This window comes from Actinia tenebrosa, unplaced genomic scaffold (assembly GCF_029948245.1).
Source record: "Actinia tenebrosa isolate PJP-AT-01 unplaced genomic scaffold, QUT_ActTen_1.0 PGA_scaffold4__44_contigs__length_22323623, whole genome shotgun sequence".
In the NCBI taxonomy this organism is placed as follows: Eukaryota; Metazoa; Cnidaria; class Anthozoa; order Actiniaria; family Actiniidae; genus Actinia; species Actinia tenebrosa.
In genome coordinates, this window is record NW_028292581.1 from 18,643,155 (window position 1) to 18,656,325 (window position 13,171).

Sequence of the window (13,171 nt, forward strand, 5' to 3'; positions counted from 1 at the left end):
TATAGAAAATACCACCCACTCGACCAGCCAATCAGAACGCACGATTCTTAGTATATAACAGACTGGGAAATAAATAAATAAATAAATAAACATACCTCTGATGGTAGTTGTAGGTTCTGTTTATCTTTCTCTGTCTCACAATATAAGCCCATGAGAAATGGTACCGGTGCATCCAAGAAGTGTTTAAGTGATGCTGGAAGGATAGGGACATATACATGCTGCCATACGAAAGGAAAGATGAGGTTCGTAAGACTCTCTGCTACAAGCATAAACTTTTCAAAACCTGGAAAAAATATAGTTATATTTGAGCTACAGTTAAGCTGATGACTTATTTGTTAGCCACTGTATTATTAAAATCTGATTCTTGCATCTAAAAAAACTATATTTACGTACGAATACTATGTACAAGTATGTACGTATATACATATGTGCATGTAAATCACACAGCACAAAGCATGCCATATAGTATATTAGAGTAAAGAATACAGCACAGGTTCGTATTTGCACAGCACAACAAAGCATGTCATAGAGTATATTACAGTAAAGAACACAGCACAGGTTCATACTTGCACAGCATAACAAACAATGCCATTTAAAGCACAGCATGTTACAGCTTAGCACAGCCTGACACCATAATTTATGGGACATCACTGCACAGCAGGGCATGGCATATCATCACAGCACAGCACAGCACAGCACAGCACAGCACAGCACAGCACAGCACAGCACAGCACAGCACAGCACAGCACAGCGAAGCCAAGCACAACAAAGCAAAGTAAAGCAAAGCAAAGCACAGCATAGTTTATGGAACATCATAGCACAGCACAGCGCACAGCACAGCACATCAGATCACAGACAGCAGAGCAGAGCACATCACAACTCAGCTAGACATGGATGAGTAAATTACTACATAAATTTAACATTGACCAACACCCAAAACAAAGATCTGAGACAGCAATTATTACTTTGATTGACAGAGTTCAGACCCTCTTAATAAATCTGCAGAAAATAAGACATTGTGGGATTTATTGTAAGCATCTAATACACAAGTTTCACATTTGATGCATACCGCTGTCTTTGAAGACAACAGACTCATTTGCACAGGCTTAGCCTCGTTTATAAGTCAGCTATTCACAGATACTGTACCATTAAGAGTCTGTGGGATTTCAAAACACTGGTATTGTTCAAGCTGCACATTCTTTACATTAAAGTTGACATTTGCAAATGATTTACTCTTAAGCGAGGCTAAGCCTGTGAAGATGAGTCTTTAATCTTAAAACAAGGCGGTAATAAGCCTGAAGCGAGATGACGTTTTACCCCCGTCTCTAGACCATAATCCTTTTCACATTGCTTTTGTTCTTTAATTATGGCTATTGTTCCTGTATTCTCTAAGGAATCAAAAATTTTAATATGAAAGAATTTTAAAAACTATTATGGTATAGAGTCGGGGGTAAAATGAGAAAAGGGACTATTAATAGTATACAGTTAGATTAGTTATGGTACTTACTTTTAGACAGGAGTAGAATTTGATATTCCAGTAATATACAAGTAAATATCTCAATAATATTCTCCACTCCAAGTAATAAAAATAACTCTTTTAATGAGTAATCAAATAATGGTAGTTCATTCGGTCCAGGTCGCTGGCACGTAATGTCCTCATTAATACCCTTGAATCGCATAGTACGTCCAGGCGGAGGTAACGGCACCTCAAATAACAAATTATAAATGTAGGCCTCTAATGGAAGGGAAAGAAGTTGTTCATTAACAGCGGCTTCGTATAAATGCTTTAAAAATTCACTGCAAGCTGATATAAAAGGCAAAGGCATGATTATTGATACACATTTTGAGACCATTAGGACATCGTTGTTCAAGTTAAAAGTTGAAGATTCTTTGTCATCTTGTAGTTCAAAGTGAAAATCGAGTTGCTCGTCTGATGCTGGTGGACTGTCCAGAGAATTTGGAGCAGGAGATCTTGATCGCATTCTTGATTTAGATCTTGCGATGTTAAGTTCAGCTTCATGCATGGCATGCAAGGTTTGCATAGCTTCACAGATCTGTTTGTTTTCAACTTTCTCATAAAAGGTAAGGGTACAGCCATAAATTCTTGTACCATCTTCACGGGTGATGAGAAATGAATGAATAACTGGGTCATGGGGCTCTGACTGCTTCTTGAACTGAAGGCCTTGGGGTAAGGAAAGCTGCAGAAAGAAAAAAAGGAGTGGTAGATGGATGGATTGAACATACATGTACTTTAATAATCAATTGATTGATTGAAGGATTGAATGGATGAATAAATGAACAAAGTGAATGAATGGATGGATGGATGGATGGATGGATGGACGGACAGATGGACAGATGGATGGATGGATGGATAAATAAATGAACAAAGTGAATGAATGAATGGATCGATGCATGGATGAATGGATGGAAGGATGGAGGGATGGATGGATGGATGGACAGATGGATGAGATGTAAAGATGTTAAAAGGCTATTGTTTTCTGATGCTTTCTGATTGGCTCCACTACCCAAAGTTGGAATGTATTGTTTTTATTCTACAATTTGATTGTTTCTTGCTGCCGGCCCTGGTTATAGTAGTCGCACTGTAATACATACCAGTCTTACAGCATCTTCATCAAAAGGATTCCATTCAACATTAGCAGGGTAATGTGCTAAAACCTTGGCTTTGTATGAACGTTGAAGAGGTGAAATGTGAAGAGAATCTCCTTTAAAACCAAAAATAAGCATAAGAGTTTGTCTACATCACAACAGTTTTTTAATATAATACAGTATCCTTGTAGCTGTGATCAATCAAATGTAATCAGTCAGTGGCATTTTGATAAACCAAATTCCAATGAGCAATTTTCAACTACAAAGTTTGTGTGATACTGAAAACTAATACAGTATCGGCATGACCAGAACATGACCACAGCGAGCATGTACCCTGGTAACAGCCTCTCCCCTCTGTGTTCACAGGTTTAATCCAAAGACTTCCCATAAAAATTGTTAATTTGAAGCTTGCATTATTAAATGAATATCACTAGTGATGTCACTCCAGAAAAAATGTCAACAAACATTGGACTTTTAGTCTGCATTTCTTTTATCACATCCTGGCATTCTTTTGTGGGAAAGAAAATTATGAAAGGATACTGACAGGTGAAGAAGGGAATTCACCAGACTACTACACTATTTCAAACTGACAGTGCCAGATTACAAACTATAAACAGTCATAACTGTAATTCAAGTTTCAAAAATGAGATTTTTGAAACATTAACTTCTCTTGTTAGATCATCCAACATGGTGGCTGTTACATTTTATTCCTATCTAAAGGGATTTTGAGTCATGTGGTTGCACCCCAAGAATTGGTGAGTTTGACAAAGATTATGACAGCTCCAGTAACACATTACTGTTGGTAGTTAAGCAGCCTTGTTCAGTAACCCTCAAAGTTCTTTGAATAGAGTGCAAACAATTAATCCGTGAAACACTAATTACTAAATAGTACAAAATAGTGCTAATTAAACAATAGAAAACAATGGAATTTGCATGAAATTGTGCTATTTAGTATTACTAAAGTTTCACGGTTATATTGTTTGTACTCTACTACAGCAATAAATAAATTTTGCAGTTTATTTTGATATAATTTGCTTACATAATTTACTTTCGTTATACCGTAAGTTTGTTCAAGCAAATCTCCAATGAATGATTCCATGGCATTAATGTGTATTTTAAGGATAAGGGATTACACAACACAGAATTATATTGTCTATTGAAATTACCGTTATCTAAACTTCTGACGAATATTAAGCAAAGGAAAATCAAATAAAACTTGTCAAGAAAAACAATTTTGAGTAAAAAAATGTCTCGTCATTGACATTTTCAAATCTAAGAAAATTTGACATAGTGAGTGATGCTTTTTATGTATAGCTTTCCTTGTATATCTATAATGCATAAAGAAGCTGGAAATAAGATAACGAATTATAGGACAGTAAGCTGATATCAGTGAATATTGTTTTTTGATTGCAGAGTAGGATTCTCAAAATTATTCTCCTGGACGAGTTGAAAGAGGATGACAAAATAAGATTTACCTGATAGTTGATCCGGTTCCAGCCCTGAAACCGTGTCCAAACCGCATACTACGAAGTAGTCAGCAAACCTTTGGTCAGAACTGGAACCAGACATGATATATCATGGAGAAAAGTGGATTTTTGTTGCGTTGAATATCTTTGATTTGGACAAGAAGTCAGCCATCTTGTCGACATTTGACGAGCTGAAGCTTTCCAGACTCACACGGTCATACCAGGGACGCCTTGAGGTTTTAGAGAAAAGGGAGGGGAGGGGTGGGTTGGTTAGTCAAAACGCCATAAAAGGTAACACATAGCATTTGGGAAATAGCCCACTTCCGAGATGTGCTTCGCTTGTCACTCACAAAGGTTTCATTGTGAGGCTTTGTGCATAATGCTCAGTGATTCGTGACGAGATAAGAGAATAAATTTCAATTTGCAAGTAGACTCGTACCTAAACCTTTGTGCGTAACAAGCGAAGCATATCTCGGAAGTGGACTATTCTTCGATTGCACGTTACGTCATCGCGGCCATGTTACTCTCTTGGGAATGCTTGCAACCATCAATAGCGCACTTCCCAGCTATGCTTCATGCTAAATGCTCAGTCATTCATGACAGGCGGTAAGAATAAATTTAATTTAGCACGTAGCCTCATACTGAAACCTTTGTGCGTAACAAGCGAAGCATATCTCGGAGGTGCGCGTTCCGAAAATTAGACGACGAACTGCTCATTGGTTCCGAAAGCGTTCCATCGTTACATTAATTACTTGCGGAGACCTGCGAACATGAAACCTCAGTTGACCAGTGAAAATTGTTTTTAAATTAGTAAAAAACAAATCGCAAAAATGTCCAAGTGGTAGATAAACAAAACAATATTTGTGTTTGGTGAGAGGGTTTGGTAAAGTGAAATTAGGAAAACGATGAAAACGTGGTCACGTCTGCCGTGCTTAAAGGCAAAATGTCATTCTAAAGCTCTGTATTATTTCAAAAGTTTACAGAAAAATGTGTCTATGATGCCACATGTCACTTGACTTATTAAGATAACATTATTGCCAGTTTTTTACTCGGAGAAAAGCTTGACTTAATTTACAATTCAGTCCGATATTTTTAGTATTTTTCCTCAAGATTCCATCGGAATTGGTATTTGTTTTGTTCTTTGGTAATTTTTTAAGATCTCCTTTTATCAAATAAGCATGTTTTTACTGAGATCGGAATAAGCTTTTAAGGCATTAATTTGTCCGCCTTGATCTGTGATCTGTTAAGTTATTACACAGGTAGCCCAAGCTATAGGTTTCTACGATGTCATTTTATAAGAAAATATATGGCGATCCCTAAAACTAACCTCAATAAAACCGTCACAATGTGAAGTAAAGTAAAGAAATCTTAGCTGACCTTTGAAAAGTAGTACCTCTTTGGCCCTGCGTGGAGGGGAAAAAACGAAAGAACTGGCCTAATCCAAAATTTACCCACACAGGGCCAAAGAGGTACAGTAATACTTAAACCCAGATTCTAAATTGCCAAATAAGCGAAATCTTAACTAAGGGTCCATTGCCTTAGGGTCCGCCGTGGCCGACTGCTACATCATTGCCATATTGCCCTCAACAATATTTCTTTACTGTGGGGGTACCACCAGAGAGGCCATATTCACAAATGCTGCCATCACCGCCTAATGCATTCTGGGACTACCCTCAACAATATTTGCCATGTTCACCAATGCTGTCTATAATAGCACCACCTACAACGATGGGTAAATTTTATCATAATTGGCTGTGGTTCGACTAGAGTAGTTTACAACGCTGTTACAACGGTGTCAAGGTATTTTTAATGGAACCGGGTAAAATCCATGAGTAGTCGTCGTTTATCAAGACTCTATCAAAGGCATGGTTTATTTGGAGTTATTCTCACCACTAATTAAAGCCAATCAATCACAGCCCATGAAACGTGCAACATTTTAACTCGTGCATGTGGATTTCACCGTTCAGTTGGTGGAACCGCAAAATAAATCTCATCTTTGTTAGCCCGTACAGCGATGTGTAAAAGCTGTGAAGCTCTAGTGGAGGCCACAGGGTTGGTGGAGGGAGGGGAAACTATCGCTTCACATGAACAACAAAAATCGAAGGCTATAATCACATGCTATGACGACGAGGTTACTGTAAGTCAGGCCTCGTTCATACCTATCCGGGTATTTTTGAATCCGCGACTTTTTTGTTACAGATTTTTTAAAAATCGCATCCACACGTAGCGTATTCGTATTATTATTATTACTGATTGTATCTTGAAGAATTATTAAAATTTTAATTATTATTTTAAAAAATATGTTATTATAATACTTAATAATATCATTATCATTAATAGTTGTTTAAAATAAGATTGGGAAAATAAAAGAAAGAAACTAATAGTTTCAAGCAAGTAAACTGAATTTTTGAACGTATTGGGCCCCTGTGGGTGGGGGAGTATTACCGTATAAAATGGGCGGGGATGATAGTCGAAAAAATTAATTTAGGCGTCTGCGGGCGTGGTCTTGGTTGAACTTTAGACCTAAAGAATACCACTTTGATATGCACAAGACAAATCGTTTGAAACAAAACCATTGAGTTTATTGCAACACACACTGTAAGTCAAAAACGCTTTCCTTTCCAAAGAATCTTAAAAACATAATCATAAAAAAAGATAGCTGACGTGCTACAAGCTAACAGCTCAGGGCCGTAGCTAGGGGGAGCACAGGGTGCACGTGCACCCCCCATAAAAGCTTAAGGTCCGCTCATCCATCTCCTTTTTTTCCCCTCTCTTTTGGTTCTGCTTCCTTTTGGCTACCTTTTTTTTTATTGTTGTTTTTGTTGTTGTTGTTTGTTTTGTTTTGGTTCTGCTTTCTTTTGGTTACTTGTTTTTTCTTTTTCGTTCTGCAAATAATTGCCTGTGCACCTCCCTGCAAGATCCCTAGTTACGCCACTGAGTTGGTAATAAAAGCGGTCAATGGTCCGATTTTATTCGATGTGCACCCTCCCTGTAAAAGTTCTGGTTACGGCCCTGCATCTTTTCTTTTTTACCATAAAAAAGGTACTGAATATATATTATTAGTACTGATTATATGGGAGTACCCTCCTCCAAGGGCGAATATGTTTGACTAATGACAGCTCCAATAATACATTGCGTAAATGATAGACTTGCCCCAAGTCGAGCTCTCTTGTCTCCCTAGGATATGTTTATTCGAGCGCAGCAAGCGAGGGAGGACAGCAGACTCGTAAATGATTTTGTTCAATTAGTTTATCAGATTGAAGTGATTTTGGAGTAAGATTATAATTCGGAGTTTTGATACCATATTTGGAATCACAGGTCCAAAAAACTCGAAACCGCTTTTAATTACTGGGTGGTTTGGGGCAGCCCAGTCTAAAATACGTTGCGTTTATCCGTTTTGATGGCTACTGTCTCGTAGAGGCGAAGCCACGATGTCGTCTAGTTGTGTAAGTTCTTATAAATGCATAACACCACAGGAAGCCCAGCGCACGTGACACGTGATAAGAAGGTGAAAAAAGCTCTTTGCTCCAATCACAAACAACATAGCGGTGTCATGCTATATGTCATATGATACCATAGCATTGACTGAAACCCTATATCCATCTATCAGACTGTATGATACACATTGTAGCCCGAATTGATATACTCAAAATAAAGCCATATTTCGCAACCACCAAGGAACAGAAATCATTACATGGTGCCAGAAGTGAAAGGTAAAACATACATCGACACTCGGTAAGTGGTTAAATCAGATACCAAGACAGGAAATAAAAGAAAACAGCTAGCAGACCGCGTCAGTGATAGGACATCATGGCCGCAGGGTTCACGCCACCCGTTATGAACTGGCAAACCAGCGATATCAACGACGAATTCGCCAGATTCAAGCAATACTGTAATCTAATTTTCAATGGCCCATTTGCAAAGAGATCAGATAATGAAAAATCCTCGTACATCCTACTATGGATAGGCCGTCAAGGCGTAGATATCTATAATAGTTTCACTTGGGACAGCGAAGACGAGAAAACAAATCCCGAGGACATTTGGTCAAAATTTGAAAAACATTTAGCGCCGAGAACAAATTTCAGGCTAGATAGATACCAGCTACAGCAGATGAAGCAATCAAACGACGAGAATATTGATGATTTTATGACCAAATGTCGCAATCATGCCAACAAATGCAAATTTCGTGACCAGCTTGAAGTAAACGAGCGCTTAATCGAGCAGCTTATCATAGGCACCAAATATCGAAAAGCACAAGAGCGTATACTAGACTATGGAGATGACCTTACATTAGATAAAGCCATAGATATAGCTAGAACATATGAAGCTACATTAGCGCATGTGGCCCAGCTCCAGAGTGATGATGACAAACATGTTCAAGCTGTCAGGAAATACGAGAATCGGCACAGGAAATGCGGAAATTGCGGAGGCGAACACGCGCCAAAGAAATGCCCCGCATATGGTTCGACTTGCAATTTCTGTTCAAGATTGAACCACTGGGCTAAAGTATGCCGTCAGAAAGGCAACCCTAGTGAATCAGAAAACCCAAGCGCTAGAAAAGAACAACCATACAAACAACGCAATAACAATAGGGAAGCACGCCAAGGCAGACGCGCTGTGCATAAAATGCAAACAGATGACGATTTCAATGAAGATTTCAATACCCTACATTTCCAATCGATAATAATTGGAACCATACGCCCGGCGGAACGCAGGGACGAAGCATTCGCTACTATCAGCATACAACTTCCACATTTCCCGAAAAACCGAGCGCAACTGAAAGCAAAACTCGACACCGGTGCGCAAGCAAACATCTTGCCATTAAAATTATATCAAAGCATGTTCCCGCAGAACGTCGGGACGGACGGTGAACCAAACCAAAATGCATTGAAGCCATCCAAAACCATACTCACAGCATATGGTGGAGCGAAAATAAAGCAACTAGGTACTTGCGAAATACAGTGCAGCTATGAAGGCATGACTACGACCGCGCTCTTTTATGTCACTGACGCGCCAGGCCAAGCAATCCTTGGGTTGCCAACAGCACTAGACCTCAAATTAATCTCTTTGAACTGTTCTGTCGAAACACAGAATGAAGGTACACAACCACGAAAAGAAACTGCAAGAACCACAAACAACACGAACAAAATAAGCAGCAAGGAACAACTGCTCGCGCAATACCCCCAATGCTTTGACGGAGTAGGTAAATTTCAAGGAGAATATCACATCACACTGGACCCAAATGTACCCCCTGTCATTCACTCACCGAGACGCGTGCCAATAAGCCTCAAAGATGACATTAAACGGGAACTAGATGAGATGGCCGCCCAAGGTATCATCACCAAAGTACGAGAAGGGGAGCCGACGGCATGGGTCAATAGTTTAGTATACAGAAGGAAACCCACTGGCAGACTTAGAATATGTCTTGACCCTAAAGATTTAAATGCTGCCATACAACGAGACCATCACGTAACACCCACCCTTGAGGAAATCTTGCCCAAGCTGAGCGGATCAAAATATTTCTCCATTCTAGACGCGAAGTGTGGATATTGGAATGTTGTACTCGACACACCATCAAGTTACCTGACTACCTTCAATTCCCCATTTGGCCGCTACAGGTTTAAACGAATGCCATTTGGACTGAGAATGTCGCAAGACGTTTTCCAAGCCAAGATTGACCAGACATTTGAGGGTTGCGATGGTGTTATTGGCATCGTGGATGACATCGTGGTTTATGGAAAAACGGAGGAAGAACATGACATCAATTTAAAGGCGATGGTTGAGAAATGCAAAGAAACAGGCCTAAAACTCAACCCAGACAAGTGCCATATCAAACAGAACAAAATAAAGTTCTACGGCATCATCTGCAGTGAAAACGGTATCCAGCCCGATCCCGCCAAAATATCAGTGCTGAGGCAGATGAAAGAACCGGTTGATCGCCGCGAACTACAAACGTTCCTTGGGCTAGCCACCTACATGTCCCCATTCATCGCAAACCTAAGCATCCTGACTGCACCCCTGAGAGGATTATTGAAGGAAGACACACCCTTCCAATGGAATGCCGACTACCAGGCCGCCTTCGAGAAAATCAAGAACTCGATAAGTGAAGAAATCACCCTCACCTATTTTGACGAAACAAAAGATGTAACGCTCCAGGTAGACGCCTCAACAAAAGGCCTTGGTGCAGCCCTCATGCAAGAGGGCAAGCCCATAGCGTTCGCCAGCAAAGCGCTAACCGACGTCGAAACACGCTATGCGAATATAGAGAGAGAGCTCCTCGCAGTAGTCTATGGTTGTGAGCGTTTCCACACATACCTGTTTGGCCGTCCATTTACAGTGCAATCCGATCATAAGCCGCTGGAAAGCATACACCTCAAACACCTCACATCAGCCCCACCACGATTACAGCGAATGTTGCTGAGATTACAACCATACGATATCAAGATCAGATACGTACCAGGAAAAGACATGCTGTTGGCTGATGCACTATCACGACTCTCCCCAGAAGAGAAATACCCGATAGAGAACGAGAGAATACAAGTGCACGAGATCTATCCACATTTCAGCACCGAAATGATCGAGCGGATAAGAGCTAACACGGACATAGATCAAGAGCTGACCTGCCTAAAGAAAATGGTATACGAAGGTTGGCCAACGATGATTAAGCAAGTATCAAACATGCTGAAGCCATACTGGTCCTTTAGAGATGAAATCACAATTGACGACGGCATCCTAACCAAAGGACAACGGATCATAGTTCCTTCTACCATGCAAAAAGAAATCCTGGACAAACTACACGCTAGCCATCAAGGAGCAGAAAAAACCAAACTCCGAGCAAGATCAGCCGTAGGTCAACTTTATTTAAAACACGCTTGCCCCGACAACTTTTAGCTGATTTCCACAAGGGGCGTGTGGACTAAAAATAGAATTACATCAAAATATAAATATATATATATATATATACAGCATAAGCTATTTATCTAACTATCTATAATATGCTTAAAATCTTATTATTTCAATTGTAATAATTATATGTATAAAGAGATTTCATGTATTTGATAAAGAAATAAAGAGGTCATGTATTTGTTATGGGTGGGAGCTCGAGTCCATTTTTTGGGAAAACGATTTAGTATTTTTCTGATTTCTACAGTCCTCAGTTAGTGAATTCCAAAGCTTAGCCCCATCATAACTAAAGCTTTTTTTCATGTATTCCGTTTTAGGGAATGGTAACTGTAGCGAAGTGGAGGACCCTCTAAGGTTATAATTTGTGATTGTTTCTTTTTTGACGAAAAGTTCAGAAAGGCAGCTTGGGGCCATATTATTTAACACTTTAAACATTTGCTTAGCTTTGTTTTTTCCCCTCTGGGACTCTAAAGAGACCCAGCCTAAAGCATGTAAAGCTTCAGTGGCGGGGGTGTCATTTGATGTTCTCGTAATTACCCTTGCTGCTCTATTCTGGAGCTTTTGGAGTCTTTTTGAATTCCCTTGGCCGAGGGTATCCCACACTTCGCTACAGTAATTAAAGTGGGGATAAACTATTGAATTATAAATAGAAACTAAAGTATCCTGATCAACATCTTCCGTATACTGGAAGAACATGAACAACGACATCGACAAAATCACCCAATCTTGCGTAACGTGCCAGGAGTTTCTACCAAGTAATCCGAAACAGCCACTGCTACAAACCGAAATACCACCAAGACCATGGCACACGATCGCTACTGACCTATTCTACATCAACGAGTCTGAATATCTACTTGTAGCTGACTACTACTCGAAATATCCATTCATAAGGAAAATTCCCAGAGGGCAGAGTAGCAGTAAGCAGGTTATTGAGTTGATGAAGCAGATCTTCAGTGAACAAGGAGTACCAAAGATTGTAAGATCAGACAACGGGCCCCACTACAGCAGTGCTAGTTTTCATGAATTTGCCAAAGAGTACGGATTTGAACATATCACCAGTTCTCCTCACTACCCCCAGAGTAACGGTTTCATAGAAAACCAAGTCAAGACGGTTAAGGCAGTCCTGCACAAGACCGCAAGAACCAACGAAGACCCCTACATGGCTCTACTCTGTCTTCGGTCCACTCCAATCGACAGTAAGTTGCCATCACCCTCTGAACTACTCCTTGGCAGGAAGCTCCAAGACAATCTACCGAGCTCGATAACTAGGAACCAGAACAACGAAGAGATCATAGAGAGATTAAAGAAACGACAAGAGCTGCAAAAGCACTACTATGACCGGAACACCAAGACAATCCCGGATCTTCTGCCAGGGCAGAACATCAATATTCAAGACCCCTCTACAAAGAAATGGGGACCGGCCACAGTCAAGGAAAAGTTGGACCAACCAAGATCATATACAGTCACTACTCCAAAGGGTGGAGAGCTACGTCGGAACAGAACACACATCAGAGAAGCACTGCCATCCCCCATAGGACACCAAAGCCCGCCTGCAGAATCTCCTGGAACAGAAGTGTCTAATCCAGCACCACATAATGGAATGATTACAACACGCAGTGGCAGGGTCGTGAAACCACCAGAACGATATGTATAATTTTCAAAAGAACTGTTCAAGAATAGCACATAATCGCAACATCAGTTGTATGCATGGACAGCTGATATATAGTCATTGTTACTATTGTTTTCGTTGCATATACATCTATATATATATATATGTTGTTGTTTTTACGGAAAGGAGGATGTCATGCTATATGTCATATGATACCATAGCATTGACTGAAACCCTATATCCATCTATCAGACTGTATGATACACATTTGTAGCCCGAATTGATATACTCAAAAAATAAAGCCATGTTTCGCAACCACCAAGGAACAGAAATCATTACAAGCGGTAGCAGGTATTTTGCAGGAATTATTTTAGTAAAAATGGTTCTATTCTCCTACATAGAAAGAAACCATTCTCTAAAAGCGTGTAAACTAGAGCTAACCGTCAATTTGAAGCGTGTGAACTAGTGCCAACCGTCCTTTTGAAGCGTGTGAACTAGTGCTAACCGTCCCTTTGAAGCGTGTGAACTAGTTCTAACCGTCCTTTTGAAACGTGTGAACTAGTTCTAACAGTCCTTTTGAAGCGTG

The 13,171-nt window shown here is 40.0% G+C and overlaps 2 protein-coding genes across 2 annotated transcripts in view; one reads left to right on the top strand and one right to left on the bottom strand.

Annotated features, from left to right (window-relative positions):
* The window catches only part of LOC116292249 (DENN domain-containing protein 5B), a 40,851-nt gene extending 36,596 nt beyond the window's left edge, over positions 1–4,255 (bottom strand). The window contains 4 exon segments of the mRNA XM_031699526.2: positions 96–283; positions 1,508–2,198; positions 2,614–2,723; positions 4,083–4,255. Coding sequence (XP_031555386.2) covers positions 96–283; positions 1,508–2,198; positions 2,614–2,723; positions 4,083–4,176 — 1,083 coding nt within the window. The 5' untranslated portion in view covers positions 4,177–4,255.
* A 3,628-nt stretch (positions 4,256–7,883) lies between these two features.
* LOC148907389 (uncharacterized) lies at positions 7,884–10,964 on the top strand. Its single transcript, XM_089036856.1, has one exon. The coding sequence runs from the start codon at positions 7,884–7,886 to the stop codon at positions 10,962–10,964; it is 3,081 nt and encodes a 1,026-aa protein (XP_088892982.1).
* The last annotated feature ends 2,207 nt before the right edge of the window (positions 10,965–13,171 follow it).